At 57.0% G+C, this 25,980-nt stretch overlaps 1 protein-coding gene across 4 annotated transcripts in view; it reads right to left on the bottom strand.

Annotated features, from left to right (window-relative positions):
• Positions 1–25,980, bottom strand: part of TBC1D2B (TBC1 domain family member 2B) — a 64,686-nt gene that overhangs the window by 21,712 nt on the left and 16,994 nt on the right. For 2 of the 4 annotated variants that reach the window (XM_051834568.2, XM_051834569.2), the window contains exons 2-4: positions 20,342–20,498; positions 10,961–11,129; positions 728–882 (exon numbers count right to left, since the gene is read on the bottom strand). In XM_051834568.2, the coding sequence (XP_051690528.1) occupies positions 728–882; positions 10,961–11,129; positions 20,342–20,498 (481 nt within the window). Of the gene's footprint in view, positions 1–727; positions 883–10,960; positions 11,130–18,338; positions 18,387–19,172; positions 19,231–20,341; positions 20,499–25,980 lie in introns of those variants that run through there. The other 2 variants (XM_051834570.2, XM_051834571.2) reach the window with 2 other exon arrangements.

Raw genomic sequence — 25,980 nt, forward strand, 5'->3', positions numbered from 1 at the left:
CAGAAGCAAGCCACTGTCTCTGAGACGCCTACCAAACACTGACAAGGCAGACGGCTGACTCTGGGGCTCAGTGCAAAATAACCCAGCTGATGGGGGAGGCAGGGAGGGGAGCACAGGGCAGACCGAGGGAGGCAGAGAGGCCTTGGGTTCAAGACCACGGGAGCCCAGGGCTTGGGATACCACGCTCTCCTCTCTTATGCACATTCCAAACTCAGATAAAGAGTTTTCTTTTTTGACAGGTAGAGTTATAGACAGTGAGAGAGAGACAGAGAGAAAGAGAGAGAAAGTTCTTCCTTGCGTTGGTTCACCCCCAAATGGCCGCTACGGCCAGTGCTGCACCGATCTGAAGCCAGAAGTCAGGTGCTTCCTCCTGGTCTCCCATGCGGGTGCAGGGCCCAAGCACCTGGGCCATCCTCCACTGCCTTCCCGGGCCGCAGCAGGGAGCTGGACTGGAAGAGGAGCAACCAGGACTAGTACCCGGTGCCCATATGGGATGCCGGCGCTGCAGGCGGAGGATTAACCAAGTGAGCCATGGCACCAGCCCAAGTTGTTGTTGTTTTTTTTTAAATCAACATTCCCATAACGAGCACCGGGCCTTCTGGGTATTCCACCTCTTCTTCTAAGAGTTACCTTTGCAAGCCCCCGGCTTTGTGCCCCACTGGAGTATCTGCCCGTCTCCAGGCTGGGGCAGCAGAGACCCGCAGACGCCCACGGCGCTCGCTCACACCTTTGTTTCCTTCGGGGCCCGGCCTCTTCTTGTCCTCCTGCACCATTGGGTCCTCCAGGTCTTTGGGGGGCGGGTCCAGCAGCTCCCACTCCTCATTGGTATAAAACACAGTCCTGCGGCTGTCACTGTGTCCTCTCCCGGGCCGCAAGGAGTTCCTATCGGGGGCAAGAAATGTTAATTTAAACATGTAAAGCAGTGTAAAAGGCCCCATAGCATCAAGTGCTGGGAGGACATGGCGAAACGGGAACTCCCACCTGCAGCAAGGGGTGCAAGGAGGGGGGCAGGGTATCATTCGTTCTTGTCACCACGGGGAGTAACTCAGCCATACACAACCAGGTCCCACAGGTGCCCACCCCAGGACCCAGCACTTCCTAAAAGTAACTCTCATGCAGGTGCACAAGGAGACATGAAGAAGTACAACCTAAACCCCCAGCAACAGAACAGATGAGTAAGCCTTAGCAGATTCATATATCCGAACACTACAAAGCACTTAAAATGCATTCATTCATTAAACAGTTACTAGTGTCAGACATTGCACTAGATACTTGGGATATCCAAGTGGACAAAATAGCAAGATTCTTTAAAAAAAAAAAATCTTACTTGAAAGCCATAGAGACACACAGACAAGGATATCTCCCATCTGCTGGGTCACTCCCCTAATGCCTGCCAATAGCCTGGGGTGGGTGAGGCCAAAGCCGGCAGCCAGGAACTCCATGTGGGCCTCCCACATGGGTGCAGGGGCCCAAGAACTTGAGCCATCACCTGCTGCCTAACAGGGTATGCACTAGCGGGAAAATAGGATCAGGAATGTGGCCAGGACTCAAACCCAGGCCCTCTGACGTCCTCTGAGACGGCACGCAGGTACCTCAAGAGGCATCTTCCCTCTGCACCGAACGCTTGCTACAACACCAGGAGTCTTGTCCTTGCGGAATCCCTAAGCTACCCGTACCACGGGGATAACTATTACTGAAAGATGGAGTAATAAAAGAAAACACTGAAGGGTGGCAGTACAGCAGGACACTGTTAAATCATCAATGGGCTGGGTGTTGTGGTGCCGCGGGGTGAGCCGCCACTTGGGACCCCTGCCTTACACATCAGGGCGCTGGTTCAAGTCCCAGCTACTCCGCTTCGACCCAGTTCCTCACCGGTACACTTGGGGGACATCAGATGAGGGCTCAAGTGCCTGTGTTTCTGTCGTCCACTTGGGAGTCCATGATGCAGCTCCTGTCTCTTGGCTTTAGCTTGAGCCAGCCCTGGCAGTTGTGACCGTTTGGGGAGTGAACCAGCAGGTCACTCTCTGTCTCCCCCTCCCTCTCTCTAACTCTACCTTTCAAATAAACAGATCTTTAAAAAGAGAGAGAGAGAGAAACGTTCTTTGTCTTGCTTATAGAGGTGTTTGTGACTGTGGCAACTCACCGGCCTGCACCCCTAAAATCTGTGAGCTGACAGGCAGGGTACAACTCAGGACAGTGAGAGCAGGACGGGCACCACGTCTGTCTCCTGAGGCGGGGAGAGCCGGCTCACCTCTAGTCTGAGCACACACTCTCACCTAAACGGCGTCTCTCGAGGTGATCCTACAAAAGCCTGACTTCTTGCCTTTCTCATTAAAGTGCTTTAAGAATTAGGAGAATGCAGAGGAACCACACATCCCACGCCCTCCTCTATCACAAGACAGAAGCACACGAGCTCCTGCTAACTGACCACTTGAAGGACGAGTCATGGGGAGCCTGATGGCCGACCTATCCTCTCTGTTTACTCAGACCCAGAGGGAGTGGGCAAATCAACCAGAGAGCCTGCCGGGCGCAGCTAATCCCCCAGCTTTCTCAGCGCCTGGCACTGTGCCGTGCACCTGCCGGGGCCCCACAACGGTGCAACGAGCAAGATTTTACAAAAGGCGCTGAACCGTGGAGAAGGCTGTCTCAGACCAGTGCCCACGGAAGAAAGAGAAAACTCACACACACGCCTCATCCACTTGTGCTCACTGTCTGGACACCCGTGCTTCGTTACCCACAGCCCTGACCGTGCCAGGGTCTCGCAGCCCCTCGCTCACGGGGCTGTCACCGCCCCCTCTATCAGTCTGCACGGGCAGTCTCCTGGCCGTTTGCCCTCACCCTCAAACCTTGCTCCTGTCCTGGGCCCTAGAGGGTGGATGCAGGGAAGCCCCCACCCCCACCGCCAGGCCTGGGGAGAAGGACAGCAGCTTCTCAGACTCTGAACTTCCACGGGGCTTCCACCCAGCGCCCCGCCCCGGGTTCCAGTTTCCAGCCTGCCACCAGGCCCACTTGCAAAGGGCGATGCATTCACCCGCAGCTGACGGGCAGCCATGGTGGGACTGGCTAAGGTCAATGCCCGAGCCAGCTCATGTGTGGTCACCAACTCCTGGGATTGAGCAATGAGGGGTCATCACAGGGCAGCTTCTCAGACCCGCTTGTCCCCAAGGCGCCGGTGGCAGAGGCCTGAGCAGCTGGGCATGGGGCTGCAGGGCTCTCCCTGGTTGCGGGGGCTTCCTGTGGCCGCTGTCACGGCTGTTCTCCGCCAGTACCTGCTCTCATTTGACCACCTCCCAGGGCCTCGTGGGTTCTCGCAGGCAGCACACGCAGGGCAGTCAGCCGCTCTGCTCAGAAAGCGAAGGTCAGGCACGGCCAGGCCACCAACACACCTTGACGGCTGTGGTCTTCAGGCCGCACTTAGAAAACATGCATCTGGGGCCGGCGCTGTGGTGTAGTGGGTAAAGCCACCGCCTGCAGTGCCGGCATCCCATGTGGGCGCCAGTTCGAGTCCCGGCTGCTCCACTTCCTATCCAGCTCTCTGCTATGGCCTGGGAAAGCAGTGGACGATGGCCCAAGTCCTTGGGCCCCTGCACCCACATGGGAAGACCTGGAGGAAGCTCCTGGCTTCGGATCAGCATAGCTCCAAACTTTGTGGCCAATTGGGGAGTGGACCAGCGGATGGAGGACCCCCCCCTGCCTTTCCTTCTATCTTTGTGTAACTTTGACTTTCAAATAAATAAATAAATCTTAAAAAAAAATCGCATTTTAAAATAAAAAAAGAAAGAAAACACGGCATCACCATCAGCCCTGTCATGAAGGAGACCTCTCCTTCCAAGCTCACGCACTTTGGAGTTCTGCAGTTTAGAACATCCAACTGGGGCATCCACATGGGCGCCAGTTCGAGTCCCGGCTGCTCCACTTCCCATCCAGCTCTCTGCTATGGCCTGGGGAAGCAGTAAAAGACGGCCCAGGTCCTTGGGCCCCTGTACCTGCGTGGGAGACCTAGAAGAAGCTCCTGGCTCCTGGCTTTGGATCAGCTCAGCTCTGGCCATTGTGGCCACTTGGGGAGTGAACCAGCAGATGAAAGACCTCTCTCTTTCTGGCTCTACCTCTCTCTGTAACTCTTTCAAATAAATAAAATAAATCTTAAAAAAAGAGCATCCAACTAAAACAGCAATAGTTAATTCAACATCCCTTTGAATCCTGATGATCACTTAGAACTTAAAAGGCGGTTGGAAAATGTCCCATCAGGTTTCCCCAGGAACGCCTTGCACAGCCGGGGACAACACCAGGGACGCAGAGGCTTGCAGCTTCAGCACGCTGTGGGCAGGAGGGGACAAGGCCACGCCCCTGGGGGCTCCAATTAACTCCTCCCTCCACACTACAAGCCCCATCCAGGGAAACCTAGGGGCAGAGGTCCCGCCAATGGCAACAGCCTTCCCTACAGAGGTGATCTGGCACGTGCTCCCTGGTGTACGTCTCTGAAGGACCCCGAGATACACGTACGAACATCGGGGCGATGCTGTTGGAGATGACAGAGTAGAAACAAGCAGCTGTCCGCAGCTGCGCGCTCAGGAGCTAAGCTAAGAGGACATCCCAGGAAGTGACCACACAAAGCCCCAGCTCACAGGGGCACGGCAGGGAGAGCACAGCCTGGCGCAAGGCGGCCTCCAGACGGGAGACCAGCGTGGGGGAGGAGTAAGTGGCGCTCTGAGTCACCGCGACAGCTGTGCATGGAGACAACGCACGCACGGCCCCTTCTGCATACCAGACACGCACACACACACACACACACGCACATGCACGTCAGGGCGTAGTCCTTAGGAGGCGGCCTCAGTCTCAACAGCTACTTCTGGAAGGTTCCTTTTGAAGAATTTGCACTTCCAGGAAGGCAGGGATGGGGGCTGCTCCTGGGTCCTACAGAGGAACTAGAGCCCTGAGCATGTCCCTGAAGTGGGGGAGGAGGGGACACTCAGCAGACAGCTGTGCCTGTCCCCGGGGTGCCCACCCAGGACACTGTGGGGGGGGCAGCTGCCAAGGAGGCAGGCGGGGTGGACTGAGGAAGGGGGGGAGGGGCCTCGGGGCTAGGCTGGCTCACCCTGCCCAGGGTGCTCACGTCCACCTTGCTGCCCCTGTGACCATGTAAGGCAACAGGGACTCTGCAGGGGCAACCAAGTTAGGGATCCTGAGATGGGGGTCCCGTGGGGTTATCACAGGGGGCCCCAAATCTAACCCCAGCATCCTATGCAGGGGAGGGAGGGCGTGTGCTAGAGAAGAGGAGAGGGCGACTAACCAGGGCGGCAGGACTGAGCGAGGCAGCCACAAGCCAAGGAGTGCAGCCAGCTCTACAGCATGGAGCCAGCAGCCAAGGAGCCGCGAACCAAGCAGCTGGGTGAGAACCAGGACTTCCAGACAGGCAGGGCCCTCTGCTTCCCTGGGCCTCCCTGACAGTGCAGCAGGTGCTCTCCTGGCTCACTGACCTCGGCACAGCTGTCTGCACACGCGCCCCGCCCCTGGGCAGGCCCCTCTCCATCCCTCAGGTCCTACGTCAAAACCCCTTCACAGCAAAGCTTCCCCACAGCCTCTCCCCCAGCACGCACCGGCAGACAGGGAGGGATTTCCTCCAAGGAGGCAGTGGCACGCGAAGGCTGGCCTTCCATGGCGCCCACAACAAGTGAGAAATGCCTGTCGGTCTCTGCCGAGGACCACAACACCTGCAGGGCACATCCCACAATGGACCGGGCAGGGGAGGACGCACGGGTGACCGCAGCAGGCATCAGGCCACGTGGCTGCGGCAGTCCTTCAGGATGGCCTCCCTTGCCTGGGAGGTGGCCCAGGAGGGACCCCAACCTCACACTAAGGAGTCAAGGTGAACCTCCGTCCAGCAGGTAAAATACCCACGTCCCCACGCCCCACGTACCTGGGCTGCATTCCAGCTTACTGCCAACGCAGACTCTGGGAGGCAGCAGGCGATGGCTCAGGTAACTGAGTCCCTGACAGCCACATGGGAGCCAAGGCCTGAGTTCCATCTCCCAACTCAGATCTGGCCCAACTCTAGCCATTGTAGGCATTTAGGAAGTCGACTGGGGGGTGGGAGCCAGCCAGTATGCGCTCTCTCTCTGCTCTCCCTCTGCCACTCAAATGATTTTTTTTTTTATTTTTTTGACAGGCAGAGTGGACAGAGAGAGAGAGAGAGAGAGAGAGAGAGAAAGGTCTTCCTTTTGCCGTTGGTTCACCCTCCAATGGCCGCCGCGGCCAGCGCACCACGCTGATCCGATGGCAGGAGCCAGGAGCCAGGTGCTTTTCCTGGTCTCCCATGGGGTGCAGGGCCCAAGCACTTGGGCCATCCTCCACTGCACTCCCTGGCCACAGCAGAGAGCTGGCCTGGAAGAGGGGCAACCGGGACAGAATCCGACGCCCCGACCGGGACTAGAACCCGGTGTGCCGGCGCCGCTAGGCGGAGGATTAGCCTGGTGAGCCGCGGCACCGGCCTCAAATGATTTTTTAAAAATTTATTTGAAAGGCAGAGTCACAGAGAAGGAGAGGGAGAGAGGGAGAGAGGGAGAGAGAATCTTCCACCCACTGGATCACTCTCCAGACAGCCACATGGTCTGGCCCAGCCAGGCTGAAGACAGGGGCTTCATCTGGGCGACAAGGGCCCAGGCGTTCGCCCACCTCTGCTTCCTTCCCAAGCACATCGGCAGGGAGCAGGGCGGCCAGGGCGTGAACCAGCACCCATGTGGGACGGCAGCTTTGCAGGTGGTGGCTTAACCTGCTCATGCCACAACACCAGCCCCCTCAAGAAATTTATTTTTAATTAAGAAGTCACAAAACAAATGCTGAGGGTTAAGAGGAACATTTTTTAACGCATCAGAGGACAAAACAACACACAGGCTTTTTTGTGTTAGTGAAATTTTTCTTGTAGTTTTATGTACACCCAGGGTACACAACTCCGCGTGAACACATGTATTATTTGCCATCAGTTCCCAGTCCAAAAGTGACAGAGCTGCACTAGGAGGCAGCCCTGGCAGGGGACAGAGCAGGTGGGCACCCCTGTATGTGCAGGGCAGGGACCCACAAGCACCAAGCAGCAGGTGCTGCAGGAACTGGGCAGTTCCTGCCCCAGGCAGGGGACCAGCCCCCTCCTCAGGCAGGCTCTCACACCCCCCGGCACCAGGCACCAGGCACCAGCCACCCTGTGAGATTCAGGGGCGAGGCAGCAGGGTCCCAGCCGCCGTGGAGCTGCCACGAGGCAGGCGGGCCACAGACAAGAATATAAAGAAACCAAGGGCAACTCACACAGTCATGGAGAGGCGGGGCCACGGTGCAGTGAGTTAAGTCGGCACTGGGACACCGACATCCCCGATCCGAGCACCTGGGTTTCAGTCCCGCCTCTGCTCTGACCCAGCTCCCTGCTAATGCACACTGTGGGAAGCACCAGATGATGACCCAAGTACCTGAGCCCCTGCCACCCACGTGCGAGACCCCAATGGCGTCGCTGGCTTCTGGATTTGGCCTGGGCTGTGGGCATCTGGGGAGTGAATCAGGGCGTGGAGGATTTCCTCTACTGCTCTTTCCAAATAAATAAAAAAATAAGTATGTAAAGCCTTAAAAAAATCCACAAAAAGTTCATGGAAAAATTGAATTAAAAGGTTAAGTTTATTTTGGTGCAAAAAAAGTTGAAATCCATAGTTTTTCAAAATACGTATTTCCATGAACTTTCTGAATGCCCCGTGGACAGAGATGACAGCCAATGCCGGGCACTGAAGGCAAAGCACAGCGGGGCAGAGGCTTCCCTGGGGCTACAGAGGAGGAGCCACAGACGAGAGCAGGGCCCTGGCCAGTGCAGACCCCACTGGACCTCCAAAGCCACGGCCGGCAGCTTGGCCTCCAGCTTACGGGCACCTCAGTCTATTTTGCATAATAGGAATAATTCCTTTTTATATTGTATAGGCTGACTGCGTATTCTGGAGTATTACTTACAGCTGACAGGGCACCTGCTGAACACTCAATGACATCATCACAAGAAGCACAGCGCTATCACTGGCTGGGAACCACCCAGCTGCCTCCTGGCGGGCGTGCGGCTCAGCTGTGGCGGGGTGGGGACTGGGGCTCTACGGGGGACCGAGAACGCGGGCTCCTCAAGGGAGCTGCTGACGGCAGCGTCAAGCGCACTGGGAGCCAAGACGGAAACACAGACAGCATTCGCCTCATTTAAGTGCTGGCTGTGCACCAATGCTGGGGCCATTTTGAATCCATGTTTTAAAAACATGCAACTTTGGGGCCACTCATTGATAGCACAGTGGTCACTGCCTTACACCTCACTTAGGCCCTCATGAAGCTGTCAGTGAAAGAACTAAGAGGCCGGCGCCGCAGCTCACTAGGCTAATCCTCCGCCTTGCGGCGCCAGCACACCGGGTTCTAGTCCTGGTCGGGGCGCCGGATTCTGTCCCGGGTGCCCCTCTTACAGGCCAGCTCTCTGCTGTGGCCAGGGAGTGCAGTGGAGGATGGCCCAAGTGCTTGGGCCCTGCACCCCATGGGAGACCAGGAGGAAACACCTGGCTCCTGCCATCGGATCAGCGTGGTGCGCCGGCCGCAGCGGCCATTGGAGGGTGAACCAACGACAAAGGAAGACCTTTCTCTCTGTCTCCCTCTCTCATTGTCCACTCTGCCTGTCAAAAAAAAAAAAAAAAAAAAAAAAAAAAAGAACTAAGAGAAACAAGAAAATCCATCAGGCCCTCGGGGCCACAGGCCAGTGGTGGGCACCCGGTCTCTAGGGAAAGGGGTCCTGAGGCCCCAGTCATGAGCTCTGCCCCCGCCCCAACCAAGCAGGCCCCGCCCTCAGCGGCGTCCACCTGTCACTCAGCACCACCGCTTTAGTCTCAGGAGGACATGCACATGCGACCAGGAGAGCTCCGCTGGGCAGAAGAGAACCTGAGGCCCAGAGCGGCAAGTCACCAGCTACGAGGTGGCACGGCCGGGGACGGAGCCCAGGGCCAGTCTGGCTTCTACCCACTGTGCTACACAGCCACGGTGCGGCGGGCAGAAGCTAACTCCTAGCATGGGCCGTGACACACAGAAGTGCCCCCTGCGCGCGCTCTGCCAGGAGGAGGGTCCTCACCAGGAGCTCAGGGACACGGAGGCAGCCAGAGCCACGGAGCTGCACTCGGAGGGTAGGCGAGGCTACAGGTGCACACGCCTGCAAACCAACGCTTCCCCGACAGGCGGAAGGTGCGCCGCCACACTCAGACGACCACCTCTGCCGTGCACCTGCTGCGCGACCCCGAGCGTTCCAGCCATTTGCTTCACTGAGAAGCCCAATGGGGAGATGAAGGGCACGGCCCCCTCACCTACCACCTCCTCCTTCCCTGAGCGCCAGGATACTGCTGGGACTCCAGCAGACGGGGAGGGTGGTCCAGCGGACGGGCACACGGCGGCTCCAGGCTGAGGAAGGCAGAGCCTGGCCAGAGCCCAGTGGCTCAGGGGCTGAGAGAAGAGACACAGCTGCCTGGGGAATGCACTGCACTCGCACCTCTGAGGCTCAGATGTTGAGGGTGGTGCTGCTCCCAAGCTGGTCCCATTACGGCTGCCGCCAGCGACGGACAGGCACACAGGGACCACCATGCGAGCCCCCTCGCCAGTGCTGGTCTTCTGAGGCCTGGGGGCCCCGCCACAGCCCACTCAGTCCACAGAAACCCACGTCCTCAGGGAGAAAAACACGCGGAAGAGGCCACTTTCTGGGAGGGAAGCTTGCAAGGCCAGCCCCTCCCCTCGCCCCACCCAGAGACCGTGGCCTAGGGCGGACCGACCACTCCCCACAGGCAGTGCCACCACAGCCTTCCCAGCAACCTTCCTCTGTGGCGTGAGGGTCTGTGGCCCCCGCAGAGATTATCCCAGAGTTAACAACCCCTCGGCTCAGAGAACCCCAATCCCAACAACGAAAAGGCAATGCAATTCAGTCTGAGCCAAGAAACCAGACAGTCACAGAACCGGCTGCCACGCACGTGAGAAGGCTCCCAACACCATGAGTCATCAGGGAAGTGCAAACAACCACCACGAGATGACCTTGCACACCCACCAGGATCGACCAGGCAGCGGCACCTCCATCCCATAGCAAGACACACACAGACCCAGCCGAACTGGCACACGAGTGTGAGCAGTAGCACTGCTCCTGACGGCCGAAAGGTAGACACGGCCCACACAGCCGTGAGCAGACGAGTGGACAACCAAAGTGTGTCCGATCCACACGAGGGACCCCGCCTGGCCGTGAAGGCAGAGAGGTACTCATACTTGCTCCAACGCCTGAACACATGCTACGTCTCAGTGCCTATTACATGCACTGTCCAGTGTCAACCAACTCTGAGACACGGAAGGTAAGCGGTTGCCTAGGGCCAGGGCGGTGAGATGGGGAGGCTGGGAGGAATCGGGGAGGGGTGTCCCTGGGTGCGGACTATCTAGGGTGATGAGGAAAAACGTTCTAGAACTGACTGCGGTGATGGCTGTGTGACCCTGTGGATATGCTAAAACCCACTGAGCTGTGCATTTTAAATAGGCGAATTCTAACTTAATAAAGTTTTTATTTAAAAGCGCAGCAAAACAAAACAACCCCACCTCCACTCTCACTGGCTCAGGCACAAGCAGAGAACGACACCTGGAGCCCAGGACCCGGGCCAGCCCTGGGGCTCCAGTGGGGGCTAGGGCCGCATGGCAGGCAGCCCAGCTCTGCAGCTGGGAACCATGGGGCCTCCCACGCTCTGGCTCAGTGCACCTCTGATCTGTACAGTGTCACGCACGCGGCCTACCTTGCAGAGTGGAGCAAGTGAGCCTCTAGTGTGCACGTGTCTGGTACAGTGCCAGGTACAGAACAGGCCCCATGAGCCAGAAACTGAGGATCTCTGAGAAAGCAGGCTGCAAACAGAGCAAGGCGACCTTTTACCCTCACAAAGCAAGAACTACGACTCACTTGAGCTCGCTGCCCCACTGCTTCAGGGAGTAGAAGTTAATGGTGTTGGGGTGCCCCGGGGCTGGTTGGTTGGCGGCTTGTTCTCCCACCAGCTCCCCCGGCGCGGTCTCCACGGCCAGGACATTTCTTGCTGTTTCCGCAGAGGCATTTGGGTTCGGGTAAATCATATCTGAAAGACAGAGAGACAAGTGTCAGGCACTCAGAGCGTCCACAGGAACACATCAAGCACCGACTCTCACCCATCTACCTACCTACACACACACATTATATATAATGGTACCACCTTTAAGTTTTAAAAATACATTTATTTATTTGAAAGGCAGAGTTACAGGGAGGCAGAGGCAGAGGCAGAGAGAGAGAGAGAGGTCTTCCATCCACTGGTTCACTCCCCAAATGATCGCAACAGCTGGAGCTGTGCTGATCCGAAGTCAGGAGCCAGAAGCTTCTTCCAGGTCTCCCAGGCAGGTGCAGGGGCCCAAGGACTTGGGCCATCTTCTACTGTTTTCCCAGGTCAGAGCGGAGAACTGGATCGGAAGTGGGGCAGCTGGGACTTGAACCAGCGCCGATATGGGATACCGGCACTGCAGGCAGCAGCTTTACCTGCTATGCCACAGCACCAGCAATGACCATTTTTAATGTATAAAAACCCAATCTGGGGGCTGGTGCTGTAGCATTGAAGGCTAAGCCTCCTCCTCCGGCACCAGCATCCCATATGGGTGCCCCTTCATGTCCCGGCTGCTCCTCTTCCGATCCAGCTCTCTGCTGTGGCCCGGGAAAGCAGTGGAGGATGACCCAAGCGCTTGGGCCCTGAACCCGCTTGGCAGGCCCGGAGGAAGCTCCTGGCTCCTGGCTTCGGATCAGCCCAGCTCTGGCTGTTGTGGCTATTTGGGGAGTGAATCAGCAGATGGAAGACCTCTGTCTCTGTCTCTCCCTCTCCCTGTCTGTAACTGCCTCTCAAATAAATAAAACCCTAAAAAATAAAATCTAGAAATGGCCCTGGTTTTCTGAAGCCATTCTCATCCACAGCGGATCTGTGTTTCCCACAGCAAGGCTGACATGTGTCGAACCTCCGGAGATCAGCAGCCTGGCTTGGGGGGGGAGGGGTGACAAGAGCCTGGATTTCCCCTGGGGAAACGTGGGGGACGCCTGTGGCAAAAAGTCTACTACCCTGCATGGGACAATTTCCAGGGCAAGCAGTCAGGTAGAAAAGGCCAAAAGCAGAATTCGCCAGCTTCCTGCGGGGCACAGCTCTGCACTGGCAAACGCTGCCACTGAGGAGTGAGCCTGCACACCACACAGCAGCTCTGCAGACTCACAAGACCCTGCACAGAGAGCAGCTGGGAGTTACTTCCGAATAGCAACATTTTGTTACTTAGTAAGTACATCCTAATACTGCTACAAGTAACAGCCTTTGTTTCAAAATCACAAAAAAAAAAAAAAAACAGTGGGTGTGAGCGCCAACAAAGCAAGTCTTGGAATCTCTGTGGAATCACCTACCGCGTGGAGTTAGGTAACAGTATGAAATTCCCCACAATAAAAAGTGACTTTAAAAAAAAGTTTCGACAAGAATGTTTCCAATTACGAGTACTTTATACTGGACGCAACCTCTGTGAGAACTTGGTGTGCAATCTGCAGCTTTTTACAAAGCAGCCCCACTCTGGCAACACCAACCACCACGCTCTCTGAGAGTCAGTGTCTAACCCCTCGGGCACGCCGTGGGAGTCCCCGAGGGCTGGTGCCCCCACAGGGCTGTTGAGCACCCGGGAAGAGAGCAGAGCCCCGAGCCCCGGGCAGCCCAGGATCTCGGAAGCCAATCGATGTCCGGAACGGGGGCGCCTCCTGACGCCTGTGCTTTGTGGGCAGGCGACTCACGTGACCTCGGTCAGTGCGGGAAAGGCTCCCAGAACACACGGAGGAAGTACACGGGAGGCATGAGGGAGTGACCACTGTGTGTCCCTCAGGCAGACCTGGCTCTGGCCACGGGAGCCCACGCGGCTTACAGAAAGCTTCTGACTACAAGAGGGCGTGCGGGAGACGGAAGGATCGTGGGCTTGCAAACGATCACAAGCCTGAGCCGAGGGGCAGGAAGCTGCAACGTTCACAGTGTGGTTCAAATCGAGCCGTGTACGAAGCACCGAGCACTGAGAGCCGACAACCAGCACGGCAGACTGCCCTGGAGAAGCAGCCGAACGTGGGCACGGAGCCCGGGGGTCACAGCGCCGTCTGCAACGCCCACATCCCGCACAGCGCTCATTCCAGTCCTGGCTGCTCTGCTTCCGATCCAGCTCCCTGCTAACGCATCCCGGGAAGGCAGTGTAAGATGGCCCGAGGTCTTGGGGCCCCTGCACCCACGTGGTAGCCCTGGATGGAGTTCCAGGCTCCTGGCTTCAGCCTGGCTCAGCCCTGGCTATCACAGGCATTTGGGGAATAAATCAGCGGACGGAAGATCTCAGTTTCTCTCTCTGTTACTGTTTCTGTGTCATTCTGCCTTTCAAGGAGATAAAATATATAAAAAAAAAAATTTAAAAACAAACAGGAAATGCCAGGCCCCCGATCACCACAGAAGCTGTCTGTGGGCCTTGGGGGTTGAGGAGGCCACTGAGGGAGAGGAGAAAGGGGGGCCCCCAAGCTTCAACCACACCAGTGCCTCTGTCCACTCCATGTAAGGGGTCCCTTTAAGATTTCATTTGGAAAAGGGGTTCCAGTGAACAAGACGGAAGAAGCTGCAGCACCACTAATGCAGCCCAGCCCGTGTGGGGAGCCTGAGGCCAGCGCCTGCAGTGCAGGCCGGAAGAGGGGACTGTGCCTCTCAGAGCAGGACACGGGCCTGCGACGGGGCAGGCGTGCACTGACTGCGAGCATGTGCGTCAGCCCACGGGCTCACGGGCACAGAGGTGGCTCCAACGCCTTTGCTCCACAGGCAGTAAACTGATGCACAGACCCCACAGGCTGGGCTCTGCAGACCCTTGGCGGGCAAAGAGCCACAGTTCTAAGCCAAGCCAGGAAGTGCACACCAGAAGGGGTGACTGCCAAGTGCAGCCTCGCCTTCCTGTGTGGGCTGGGGGCAGGGAGGGGCTGTCCCAAACTGTCACCAGCAAAACCTCAGAGCTGGTGGCAGCCCTCAGCCCATCCTGGGAACCCTCCGAGAAGGGCTCACAGGCCAGGGGGGCTGGAGACCAGGGAAGGACACGTAGGAGAAACGGCCTTTAGAAGTGACACTGTGACTCGAGAAACAGGAGGGCACTGCAGAAAGGTCCTGAGAAGTTCAGTTTGGTGCAAAAAGTATTTGAGGGGCCGGCGCTGTGGCATAGTGGGTGAGCCTCCGCCTGTGGCACTGGCATCCCACCTGGGCACCAGTTTGAGTCCTGGCTGCTCCTCTTCTAATCCAGCTTCCTGCTAATGTGCCTGGGAAAGCAGTGGAGGATGGTCCAACTGCTTGGGCCCCTGCACCCACATGGGAGACCCAGGAGAAGCTCCGAACAGCCCAGCTCCGCATGTTGCAGCCATCTGGGGAGTGATCCAGCAGGTGGAAGATCTCGTTCTCTCTCTGTCCCTCCTTCTCTGTATCTCTGCCTCTCAAATAAATAAATAAATCTTTTACAAAATTTGAAATCCATGTACATGCAGGGTCTTCAAAAAGTTCATGAAAAAATTATTGCATAAATTTCAAAAATTTTTGCATTAAAATAACTGAGGGGCCAGCACTGTGGTACAATGGCTAAAGCTGCCACCTGCAGTGCCAGCATCCCATATGGGCACTGGTTTGAGTCCCAGCTGCTCCACTTCCAATCCAGCTCTCTGCTGTGGACTGGGAAAGCAGCAGAAGATGGCCCTAGTCCTTGGGCCCCTGCACCCGCATAGAAAGACCTGGAGGAGGCTCCTAGTTCCTGGCTTCAGATCAGCACAGCTCCATCCATTGCAGCCAATTGGGGAGTGAACCGGTGGATGGAAGACCTCTCTCTCTCTGTAACTCTGACTTTCAAATGAATAAATAAATCTTTAAAAAATAAATAAATAAAATAAACTGAGCTCTTAATTCCATTTTTCCATGAACTTCTTTGAAGTATCCTTTTAGTTCCCAGCTTAACAAGTTTTTGTTGTCATTGCAGAACAGCTATTTTTGTCTGGGTTTTGGGTTTTGAAAAGCCTCTTGAAACTGAATTTATGAAAAGCAAGCTGCTAGCCCCTCCCCCGTGCATGTCCCACGCTGACTGGGGGAAATCACGGCTGGGACCGGCTAGTCCTCAAGGACTGAGAGAGCACGGGTGGACGTTCGTGATCGGGTCCCCTACCCTGCAGCGTCAGTGGGGACGGGAGGTCTGAGCCTGGGGGCTGCTGGCGCCTGGCCCGTCTCTGTTCTGTTAAAACACTTTCCGATGCCTAAGCGGCACCTTGGAGGGGACTTAGTGAGTTCACACAGCTGCAGGTTCCAGCACAGCCCAGGCCCCTCTCAGGCTCGCCGCCACCCAGGAGCCCGTCGCTGACCAGCTGTACATGGACGCCCACGTCCCCGCTGGGCTCCCGTTCCCACCAGGACTGCTGCAGCCTTCCTCTCATCTGCTCTCTGACCACCACCTCACCAGGCCCAGCTGCTCCGCCAGCAACCTCTGTGGACAGCAGGCTCCCCTAAAACCTGGCCCACAAGGAGAGGAAGAAGAGCCCAGGCAGGGGCTGCTGTGTGCCCGTGTGTGAACAGGAGTGTGCTTGCGCCGCTGGCGGCAGCAGACAGGTGGCCCAGCCTGGAAAAGCCTCCTCTCCTCACCCAGACTGCGAAGGCACGGTGAGGAGGAGCAGGTAGCTCCCGAGTGAGGACGCGGTGTGCATCTCGGCACCGACAAGGAGAGGCCCTGGCCTTGGGCTTCCCAGCACCCAGCAGGGCCAGCTGGCCAAGACACCAATCGTGAGAACTAGACCTCTGTCTGCCTCACTCACAGATGCACACCTAGCCCCCAACTCAACACACACCAGCAAAATGGCTGAGCAAATAAATAAGACACCGACACACGCAGCAGGAGAGGCTTCTGGGCCCGGGGAAGCGGGCGGGAGGCCACAGAGGCCCCTGCAGAGCTCAGCAAGGCCGCAGGAGGCCCCTCCCACACTGAGCAGAGCTGCAACCCCACCATGCGGCTTCCCCGCCCACACACACACACACACACACACACACCCGCCCTGCCCCTTCTCAGCCTGGCCTTTGCAGTGCCTTCCAACCACAGGGCTCCAGAGTACCTTGCTCCCTGATGTCCTCAAGGTGCCCGGAGTTCCTCTCCCACACCACGCTGGTGATCACCACGACTTAACGGTTAGAAAGGACACAGCATCCTGTCGCCCTTTGCAAAGGGCACTATGGAGGCAAGCCGAGTCTCACCCCTCCCGTGGTTCCCCTCCTGCAGAGAGGAGTCACACAAACTGCCGAGGACTCCAAAGGGGAGGCTGCGTGCACACAGCTGCTGGGAGGGCAGCGCTAACCTCCGCCGTGCGGCTGCTTCACAGCAGGAAGCGTGCGGTCACTGCTTTCTGCAAGCGACGCCTCCGCGTTCAAACAGGTGCCACTGTGGTCACGCGCGCCGGCGTCCCCCGGAACCCTGGGGGAGTCCTACAGAGAGCAAGGTCTTGCAGCCCCAGATCGCTCTCGTATTGGGGAACGAGGTCGACAGATTTCAGCGTGGCGGCTTCCAGAGGCCGGCAGACGGGACAGGTGGACAGACGCAGTCACCCACCCACTTTGCAACCCTGACTGACGTTAGGAGACCGCAAACTCCCATCGCGCATGCAACAGGTCTCTTACTCTGACCACAGGAATTTTAGCCAAAAAAAAAAAAAAAAAAAAAAAAAAAAAAAAAAAAAAAAAAAGATTTCAGGCCATTATGTGACAATGCCAGCTCCCTAACCAATACTCATTCCAGCTCTTTCTTACTTACAGCACTTGCAATGGCCAAGAAACAGTCTCAGCTAATGGTGCGTATGTTTTGACACAAGTGCCGTTCCCGGGACAGCCACCACACGTAGGAACTAGTCAGTGTATTTACTCTGAGGACAGAGAAGAGAAAGTGAGGAACAGGAATGGACATGCGGTACAGCACTGAAGACCCCCCCTTGGGGTACCCACGCCCTGCATCAGAGTCCCTGGGTTCAACTCCAGGCTCCATTACTGATTCCAGGCTCCTGCTAAGGTGCACCCTGGGAGGCAGCAGGTGATGGCTCAAGTTGTTGGGCCTCTGCCACCTCCTGGAGCCATGGGCTCCTGGCGCAGCCCCAGATGCAAGCACTTGGGAATGAGCCAGCAGAGAGAAGATCTCTCTGTCCCTCTGTCTCTCTGCCTTAACAAAAAAATCCTTAAAAATAAATAAATAAACAAATAAATAAAAAGGGCACAGGTGAGTAGCTTCCCCAGCCATGAACTACCCAGAGAGAACTATCCGTAAGCTCCTATTAGGTCTCTTGCTAATTATAGTCAAACAGAATCTTGACCCACTGTAAAGTTAGCATAGTATCCATACACGCATGTGCACACGCACACCCCCCCTCAGTGCTCACGCGTTCATGCACATACACACCCCAGTACCTGTGGGGGCTGGTTCCAGGACCGCCCCCACCACGGACACCAAACTCTGCAGACACTGCATCCCTTACGTAAAACGCATGCTACCAACATGCAGCCTGCACGATGCCTTCACCTGTCTCTGTTACTTACGATATCCAACAATGTCTACCCTGTACAGAGTTGTACGTTTCATTGTGCAGTAAAGGTAAAGGAAAAGTCTGCCTGTGTTCAGCAGAGACCCAACTGTTTTTCCCCAATATTTTTGATCCAAGGTTGGATGAATCCACAAGTGGGGATCACACAGACAGGGAGGGCCATGTACACACACACACACGCGTGTGTGTGTGTGTGTGTGTATCCATGTGTGTGTATCTTTACCCTGAACAAGGCAGCGTCCTGTCTGAGCCCCACCACCCCAGGCCACAGCCCCCTGTGCCAGAGAACAAGCGGTGCACTCAGAGTCCCACACCCAGTAAATGTCGAGTCTTCAGGCCAGGGGCCAGCGCTGTGGCGCAGTGGATGAAGCCGCCCCCTGCAGTGCCGGCATCCCATATGGGTGCTGGTTCTAGTCCCGGCTGCTCCACTTCCGATCCAGCTCTCTGCTATGGCCTGGGAAAGCTGCAGAAGATGGCCCTCGGGGTTCCCACTGAGCTGCCTGCCAAGGTGTCCACAGGGCTACCGGTGGGAAGTGTAGTCCCCATGCTGACTTGAGATACTGACGGGTCACGTCTGTCACAGCTCAAATGAAAGGGCAAGGAACGTTCAAAGAGCGAGGCAACTAGGAGACAGGAGGAGGAGCTTCATCGTCTGCCGTGACTCAGTCATGCCAACACTCACCTCCCGTTCTTCCCACACCTGGCCTGGCTGGACCGGGCTGAGCGCTACCTGCAGGCTCAGAGAGAAGGGGAGGCGAGCCTAGTGGTTAGGACACCACACCCACCCCTCAGTGCTTGGGTTCAGCTCCTGACTCCAGTTTCCCAACACAGACCCTGGGAGGCGGTGGAAGTCACTGCTTCCTCCACCCTTGTGTGAGATCTGAATTCGGTTCCTGAGTCCTGGCCGCTGCAGGCATCTGGGGAACAAACCAGCAAATGGGCCGGGCTCTCTCCCTCTGCCTCTCAAATAAACTCACGACAACGCACATCACAGAGCACTGTCACAGAATGAAACACCCTCGCGCGCTCTTCTCCCCAGTCTCCCCTCTGATGAGTAAACCAGAGGTAAGGATGCCTCGTTCCTCCACTTCCTCTGTAAGCGCCTTGACCTCCGACTGAGTCCTGAACAGTGCCCAGTGCCCAGTTTCGCTCTTCACTCCTGGAGGACACCTAAGTCCCGGAGAGTCTAAAGGCACAGTCATCTCAAAGGCACTCAGACCACTGCTCTTGGGATAACGTCCCGGCTCTGCCGCCCACGCTGCCCGCCAGGCTCCGGCTCTCCTGCCTCAACTCCCTCCCTCTCCTTCCAGGCTGCTTCCTGGCTGTCACTTCCTCAGGGAAGCCCCAGCTCTGCTCAGCCCAGTGGTGACCTGTGGTGCCCTGGACTCCTTCCCCGACGCTGACCCCAGTGCCTTAGCACAGCTGCCTTGCTCCCTGAGGGAGGCCCAAGCCCCTCACCGCAGCCTGCTCGCTGAGTCCACCAGTCCCTGCCAAGGGCCACAAAACTGCATCTCACCCTCAAGCCCAAAGGAAGAGACGTGACCACGGACTCCGGACATCTTCCCCGGCCCCTCACGTGGGGTTAATAAGGGCAGAGGACCACCCTCCTCTTAGCGCGGCGTCTCCATGCTGTGTCTGCAGGATGAAGAGACTGGGGCACACGGAGCGCCCTCCCCAAGGCTGCTGCTTCCCGACTGGGCTTCCAGCTGCTCCCAGGGACCCGGGACACCGAGTCTCCGACTCTGGGTGAGCTCAGTCAACAGTGGGCGACGCCGGAGCTGTGCAGAGGGGCTCGGACATGAAAACGGGGGCTAAGTTCTCGGTGCACTGAGAGGCCGGGACACCCTGCATCTGACGTGAGACGTACAGAGAGACCTCTCGCTGGCCAGGGCTTTAACCTGCTCAGCGCACTGTGACAGCAGCAACACGGCTGGCAGACCTGGGAAGTCAGGGAAGTCGTCTGTTTCCGGAACAAATCGGCCGCATACGTGCAGCCCCTCCCCGGGGTAGCAGCCCGGTGATATACCGAGCAGAAGGCCCAGCCCACCCCACCCAGGTGTCAGAGTCAAGCCCACAGGGTGGATGTGGCCAGCACGGGGTGGAGGCCGGGCTCCTGGAGCCCATCATTCCCGGAGCCCGTCATTCTCTGGACCTGCTCCTCTAGTCTGCGGGCCACCTCCCCCTACCCCTCAAACAGGCCAGCCCCGGGGCGTGGAGGGGGGTGAGCCCGGGGCGTGGAAGGGGGCGGGCCCCCCCATGCCGCTCTTGCTAGAGCACTCGATACAACTGAGCGGGCAGTCACGCCCAGGAGACAGGACAACAGCTCCGAGAAGCACTGCGGAGGCCCCGTCCAGGGTCCCCCCACAACGGACACACAGGTGTGGGAGCTGCACCTTCGGGTCCGTGGAAAGCAGGCAGGCCGGGGTCAGGACGCAGTTCACCTGTCTCAGCAAGTGCCGACCTGGTCATAAAACCTCTCCGCTCTGCTGGGAATGGGCCTTGCTGGGCCCAAGGTCCCCACCAGGCCTGACCGTGGCTCTCGCCTGCAGCACCACTGACAACAGGAGGCTGCCCACCCCGTAGGGATTTTCCCTGAAACCTCCTTCTGAATCCGTTGTCACCCACTGCCGAGGCGACGGGCTAGGTGGAGTCCCCTCCTTGCGGGGCTCACCTGTGGGGGCTCACCTGTGTTGTCTCTGGCCACCAGGCCCTTGGGGAACTCGGCCCCGGCCACTGGGGAGGAGCGGCTGTCCCACTTGGCCGCGTCCAGGCTGTTGCAATACTCCCATCTCTTCTGCTGGAGCTCCTGCAACCAGTAGGTCATGAGCTGCCGGTTAGGAGCCTGGGAAGAGGGAGGGAACACATCACGGCCACCCATGAGTGAAGAATTTTTAAAAAGCCCCAAACAAACAAGCTACGTCTCGTGAGCACAGCCCGAGCTCCTTGCCACGTGAGGACGACGAAGGCCGTCTCAGTGAGGGAGGCCGGCGGCGTCTGCTCTCAGAGCTGGCCGAGCACACGCAGGTTTTGTTTTTTTTTTTTTTACAGGCAGAGTGGACAGCGAGAGTGAGAGTGAGAGTGAGAGTGAGAGTGAGAGAGAGAGAGAGAGAGAGAGAAAGGTCTTCCTTTGCCGTTGGTTCACCCTCCAATGGCCGCCACAGACAGCGCACTGCAGCCGGCGCACCACGCTGATCCGATGGTAGGAGCCAGGTGCCTCCTCCTGGTCTCCCATGGGGTGCAGGGCCCAAGCACTTGGGCCATCCTCCACTGCACTCCCAGGCCACAGCAGAGAGCTGGCCTGGAAGAGGGGCACCCGGGACAGAATCCGGCGCCCCGACCGGGACTAGAACCCGGTGTGCCGGCGCCGCAGGCGGAGGATTAGCCTAGTGAGCCGCGGCGCCGGCCAAGCACACGCAGTTCTAACTGGGACAGTGAGCCCAGCTAGTGAGCCCACCGTGCTCCACTCCGAACGGCTCGCATCTCCACCTAAAGACACCCATCTCGGGCAGGTAAGGCTGACATTCTCGCCAGACCACACCAGGTAATGACAATGACACGGGAACCCTCGGCCTCCAAGATGGCGCCGAGAAACGGAAGGCACACCTATCACAACGGGGAATGCTTCTCAGCGCTGCCGGCACCAGGCCAGGACCTCCTACATGGCTGGTGGGAACACAAGAGAACAGTGTGGGGGCCAGTGCTGTGGCATAGTGGGCTAAGCCTTTGCCTGTGGCACTGGCATCCCATATGGGCACTGATTCAGGTCCTAGCTACTCCTCTTCCAATCTAGCTTTCTGCTATGGCCTGGGAAAGCAGTAGAAGATGGCCCAAGCGCTTGGGCCCCTGCACCTGCATGAAAGACCTGGAGGAAGCTCCTGGCTTCGGATCCGCCCAGCTCCAGCCATTGAGACCATTTGGGGAGTAGACCAACGGATGGAAGACTTCTCTTTCTCTCCCTCTGTCTGTCTGTAACTCTACCTCTCAAGTAAATAAACCTTTTTTTTTTTTTTTTTGACAGGCAGAGTTAGGCAATGAGAGAGACAGAGAGAAAGGTCTTCCTTCCGATGGTTCACCCCCCAAATGGCTGCTACAGCCGGCGCTGTGCCAATCTGAAGCCAGGATCCAGGTGCTTCTCCTGGTCTCCCATGCGGGTGCAGGGCCCAAGCACTTGGGCCATCCTCCACTGCCTTCCCTGGTCACAGCAGAGAGCTGGACTGGAAGAGGAGCAACTGGGACAGAACCAGCACCCCAACCGGGACTAGAACCCGGGGTGCCGGTGCCGCAGGCGGAGAATTAGCCTAGTGAGCCGCGGCGCCGGCCTCAAGTAAATAAATCTTGAAAGAAAAACAGCTGGGCAGTTCCTAATGGAGCTCAACACCCACCTGCCAAGTAACCCAGCAAACCCAAGAGGAACAACAATACGCATTCACAGAAACCACCTGCATGAGGCTTTATTCATAACTGCTCCAAACCGCAAACCACCCCAGACGCAGCCCATCTGGCGCATGACCCACAGAATGTGGCACATCCACACAGCAAGCCATGATTCTGCAACAAAATCGGCAAAACGCCCATACGACACAGGTGCCGACAGTGCTCAGTGCTAAGTGACGGAAGCCACGCCCCGAAGGCTACAGCCCCGTTTACGTAACACTTTGAAAAGCCACATTAGAAAGGAAATAGCCTGTAGTAGCCAGGGCGTGGGGTGCCAGGGCGTGGGGTGAGGGTGACACAAGAGACTGTGCGGTGGTGGGTTGCTGTGTGCCTGACATGGCAGCGGATCCAGTCTACACACTGACCCACAGCAGTGTCTGCCTCACAGAGCAACTGCACAATTGATTCATCGATCAAACAACCCCCCAGGTGTGGGAGACCCCAGGCAGTGAACCTAGCTGTGAACACACTAGGCAGCAGGTGTGGGTCATAGGTCTCCAGGCTGCTGACCCCTCCTCCCCCAAGCCAAGAGGTCTCAAGGGAAGGAAGGTGGCCACGGCACCACAGTGGGAACCTCACAACACTGGGGCCGGTGGGCCAGCAGACACAGTGCAGAAAACCGCTCCAGGGGCCTGATAGCAAGTGACAGCCTAGAGCCCCCACGACTACCAGCAAGGAAATGATCTCCAGGTGCTGTGGCTCCACCTGGGGCACAGCCACCCACTTGGGCATCTCTGAGTATTTCCACGAAGTTCTGCTCTCAGCCAAGCCAGTACTTCCTTCACTCCTTCGGCCAAGGTTAACTGAGCACCTGGGGCCCTGCCAGCCGCAGGTTGCAGGCGCATTCAGTGCTGTGACACAGAACAGAGGGGTGGCAGGGCTGGCGTGAGGGAAAAGGGCCAAGGCACCAAAGCTTAGGCCAGCTGCCAGCGGAGGTGCAAAAGCCTCAAAGGATTGGCCTAATGTCTGTCTGTGTCTGTCTGTCTGTCTCTCTCCAACACAGAGAGGCCAAGATGCCTGTGTCTCTCCAGCACGCAGCTCAGGGCTGGGCACGTCGCAGGTGCGCAGTGAATACGGAAATGAAACAGCAAATGCACAAACAACTAATCAGGAGGGGATGCAGGAGCTTCGTGTTGAAGGGGACGCAGGCAGCGGCCAGAAAGAAAAGTGGGAAAAAGAGGCGGGCTCCAGGCAGCCGAAGAGCATGCTGGGGGCTGGTGCGGTGATGTAACAGGTAAAGCTGCCGCCTGCAGTGCCGGCATCCCATATGGGTGTTGCTTCGAGTCCCGGCTGCTCTGCTTCCGATCCAGTTCTCTGCTCTGGCCTGGGAAAGCAGTGGAAGATGGCCCAAGTCCTTGGGCCCTGCACCCACATGGGAGACCTGGAATGGCTCCTTCATATCGGCTCAGCTCCGGCTGTTGTGACCATTTGGGGAATGAATCAGTGGACAGAAGACACCTCCCCTCTCTCCCTCCCTGCCTCCTTCTCTCTCTCCCTCTCTCTCTCTCTTTTTCCCTCTCTGCATCTGCCTCTCTGTAACTCTGCCTTTCAAATAAAATAAATAAATCTTAAAAAAAAAAAAAAGAGAGAGAGAGAGAGAGAGAGAGAGAGAGAAAGCACATGGAAAGCAAGACAGGGGGCCTGTGGCAGGGACTGGGGTACGGCAGGGACCGGGGCCCTGTCACTGCCGATGGACGATGTCATGAGATGATGAGGGGTGGTTTAGGAATGGGGACATGGGCTCAGACCCAGAAGCCGTGAGCCCACTGGAGAGACCCACGAATGGTAGCCCTTAGTATGGGCAGCGGGCTGGCTGTGGGGTGGAGGGCGGAGCTGTCCCAGGAAGGCAAAGAGAAGGTGCACACTGCAGCAGGAGGGCGGAAGGGAGCCACAGGGCAAGTCGGGGACTGCGAGACACAACCACAGCTAAAACCAGGGCCCAGAGCCCCTGCACTTCCTCCCACAGAAGGCAGACAGAGGCCCAGGGAGGGAAGTGACCGCCCAGGCCACCCAGCAGTCAGTGGCACTGCCTGCCACACTCAGCTTGGAGGGAAGCGTGAGTGCACACATACACATGTGTGGATGTCCTGGTCCCAGCCCTGGGAGACCGGCACAGCGGTGAGCAGAGCACCCGGCACCTTCTGCCCAGCCGGGACTCCACGCGCTCACCTCCTGCCTCACACACCGGCTGCTCCAGGGGCAGAGCCCTCACTAACCTCTCTGGCTGTGTCCCAGAGTGCAGGCACCAACAAATTCAGCTGCTTCTTAAAAAAAAAAAAAGAAAGAAAGAAAAGAAAAGAAAAAGAAAAAAGAAAAATTCTCCCTTTCGATCTCTGAGGATTAAATCCAAAAGGGAACAGTGAGTGACCTCTTAATCATCGCTCACGAAATCCTGGGGTAGGAAAGCTTTTAGGTCACATGACAAGCACCAGGGTGTAGACATCTGGTCTACAAGGCAGGCAAAACCCCCTCGAGAAACGGATTAACTGGGGCTCGGCTGCCATTCAAAGAACCTGACCTCGACCCTGTGCAGCTGGGGAAAGGGAGCCGGGGGGACCTCACGCTGGGGAGGCAGAAAAAGCACCCAAAGGTCTGCCCCCCAGGCGGGGGAACCCAGAGACAGAAACGCAATGATTACAGCAGGCGCAGCAGGCAGCAGAAACCCAGGAAGCCCCTGCATCTTCCACTCCGTGTGTGTTTTTTATTTTATTATAAAGATTAATTTACTTGAAAGATAGAGTTACAGAGAAGCAGAGGCAGACAGAGAGAGAGAGAGCGAGAGAGCACGCACTTCATCCGATGGTTCATTCCCCAAATGGTCACCAACAGCCAGAGCTGAGCTGATCCGAAGCCAGGAGCCAGAAACTTCTCTCACGCAGGTGCAGGGGCCCGGGGCCCGGGGCCCAGGGCCCAGGGCCCAGAGCCCAGGGCATCCTCTCTCTACTGCTTTCTCAGGCCACAGCAGAGGAGCTGGACTGGAAACAGAGCAGCCAGGACTCAAACCAGTGCCCATACGGGATACCGGCGCTGCAGGTGTTTTACCCAGTACACCACAGCACCGGCCCCCTATTTTTTATATTGTTAAGGACTTTTTATTTACTTGAAAGTCAGCGTTTTAGGGAGACAGAGATCTTCCATCCACTGGTTCACTCCCCAGATGCCCATAACGGACATGGCTGGGTCTGGACAAAGCCAGGAGCCAGGAGCTTCCTTCAGGTCTCCCACATGGGTGGCACTCGAGCCATCTTCTGCTGGTTTTCCAGGTGCATTAGCTGGGAGCTAGATTGGAAGTGGAGCAGCCAAAACTTGAATCGGTGCCCACTTGGGAGCTGGCTAGTACCACAAAGCCAGCCCCTACTTGGTATGTTAACAGAAGCCTAATTTCTTTCTAGCCTTGCCCAGTCCTAAGTAGATGTTAAATGACAAACACATCTCTTCACAGCCCCAGTCCCAATAAAACTAGTCTGGATCTGCCCTAGCCACTCAGCACAGTAACCACTGGACACGTGTGGCTGAGCCCACGAAACATGGCCACGGCCTCATAAGGAAATATTTTAGAACATCTTATGGTATATTATTATAGTTAATTAATATTACTATTACCTTTACACATGTAACGTGGTGATTTGAACATTTAAAGGTATAAATGTGTGGGGCCCCGTGTTGTGGCACAGTGGGTTTGAGCCAGGACTCGAAGCGGAGCCCATATGGGATGCTGACACTGCAGGCTGAGGCTTAGCCCACTACACCGCATTACCAGCCACATTCAAATTTGACTCATGACTTAATAGACTAATGAAATGAATAAAAACCATTAAGTTACTGGAAGAAAATGCCTATATAATGAAAAGCGTTCCTGCCTCTTTTTATCTCCCGTAACCACAGCTGCT

This window comes from Oryctolagus cuniculus, chromosome 12, assembly GCF_964237555.1.
Source record: "Oryctolagus cuniculus chromosome 12, mOryCun1.1, whole genome shotgun sequence".
In the NCBI taxonomy this organism is placed as follows: Eukaryota; Metazoa; Chordata; class Mammalia; order Lagomorpha; family Leporidae; genus Oryctolagus; species Oryctolagus cuniculus.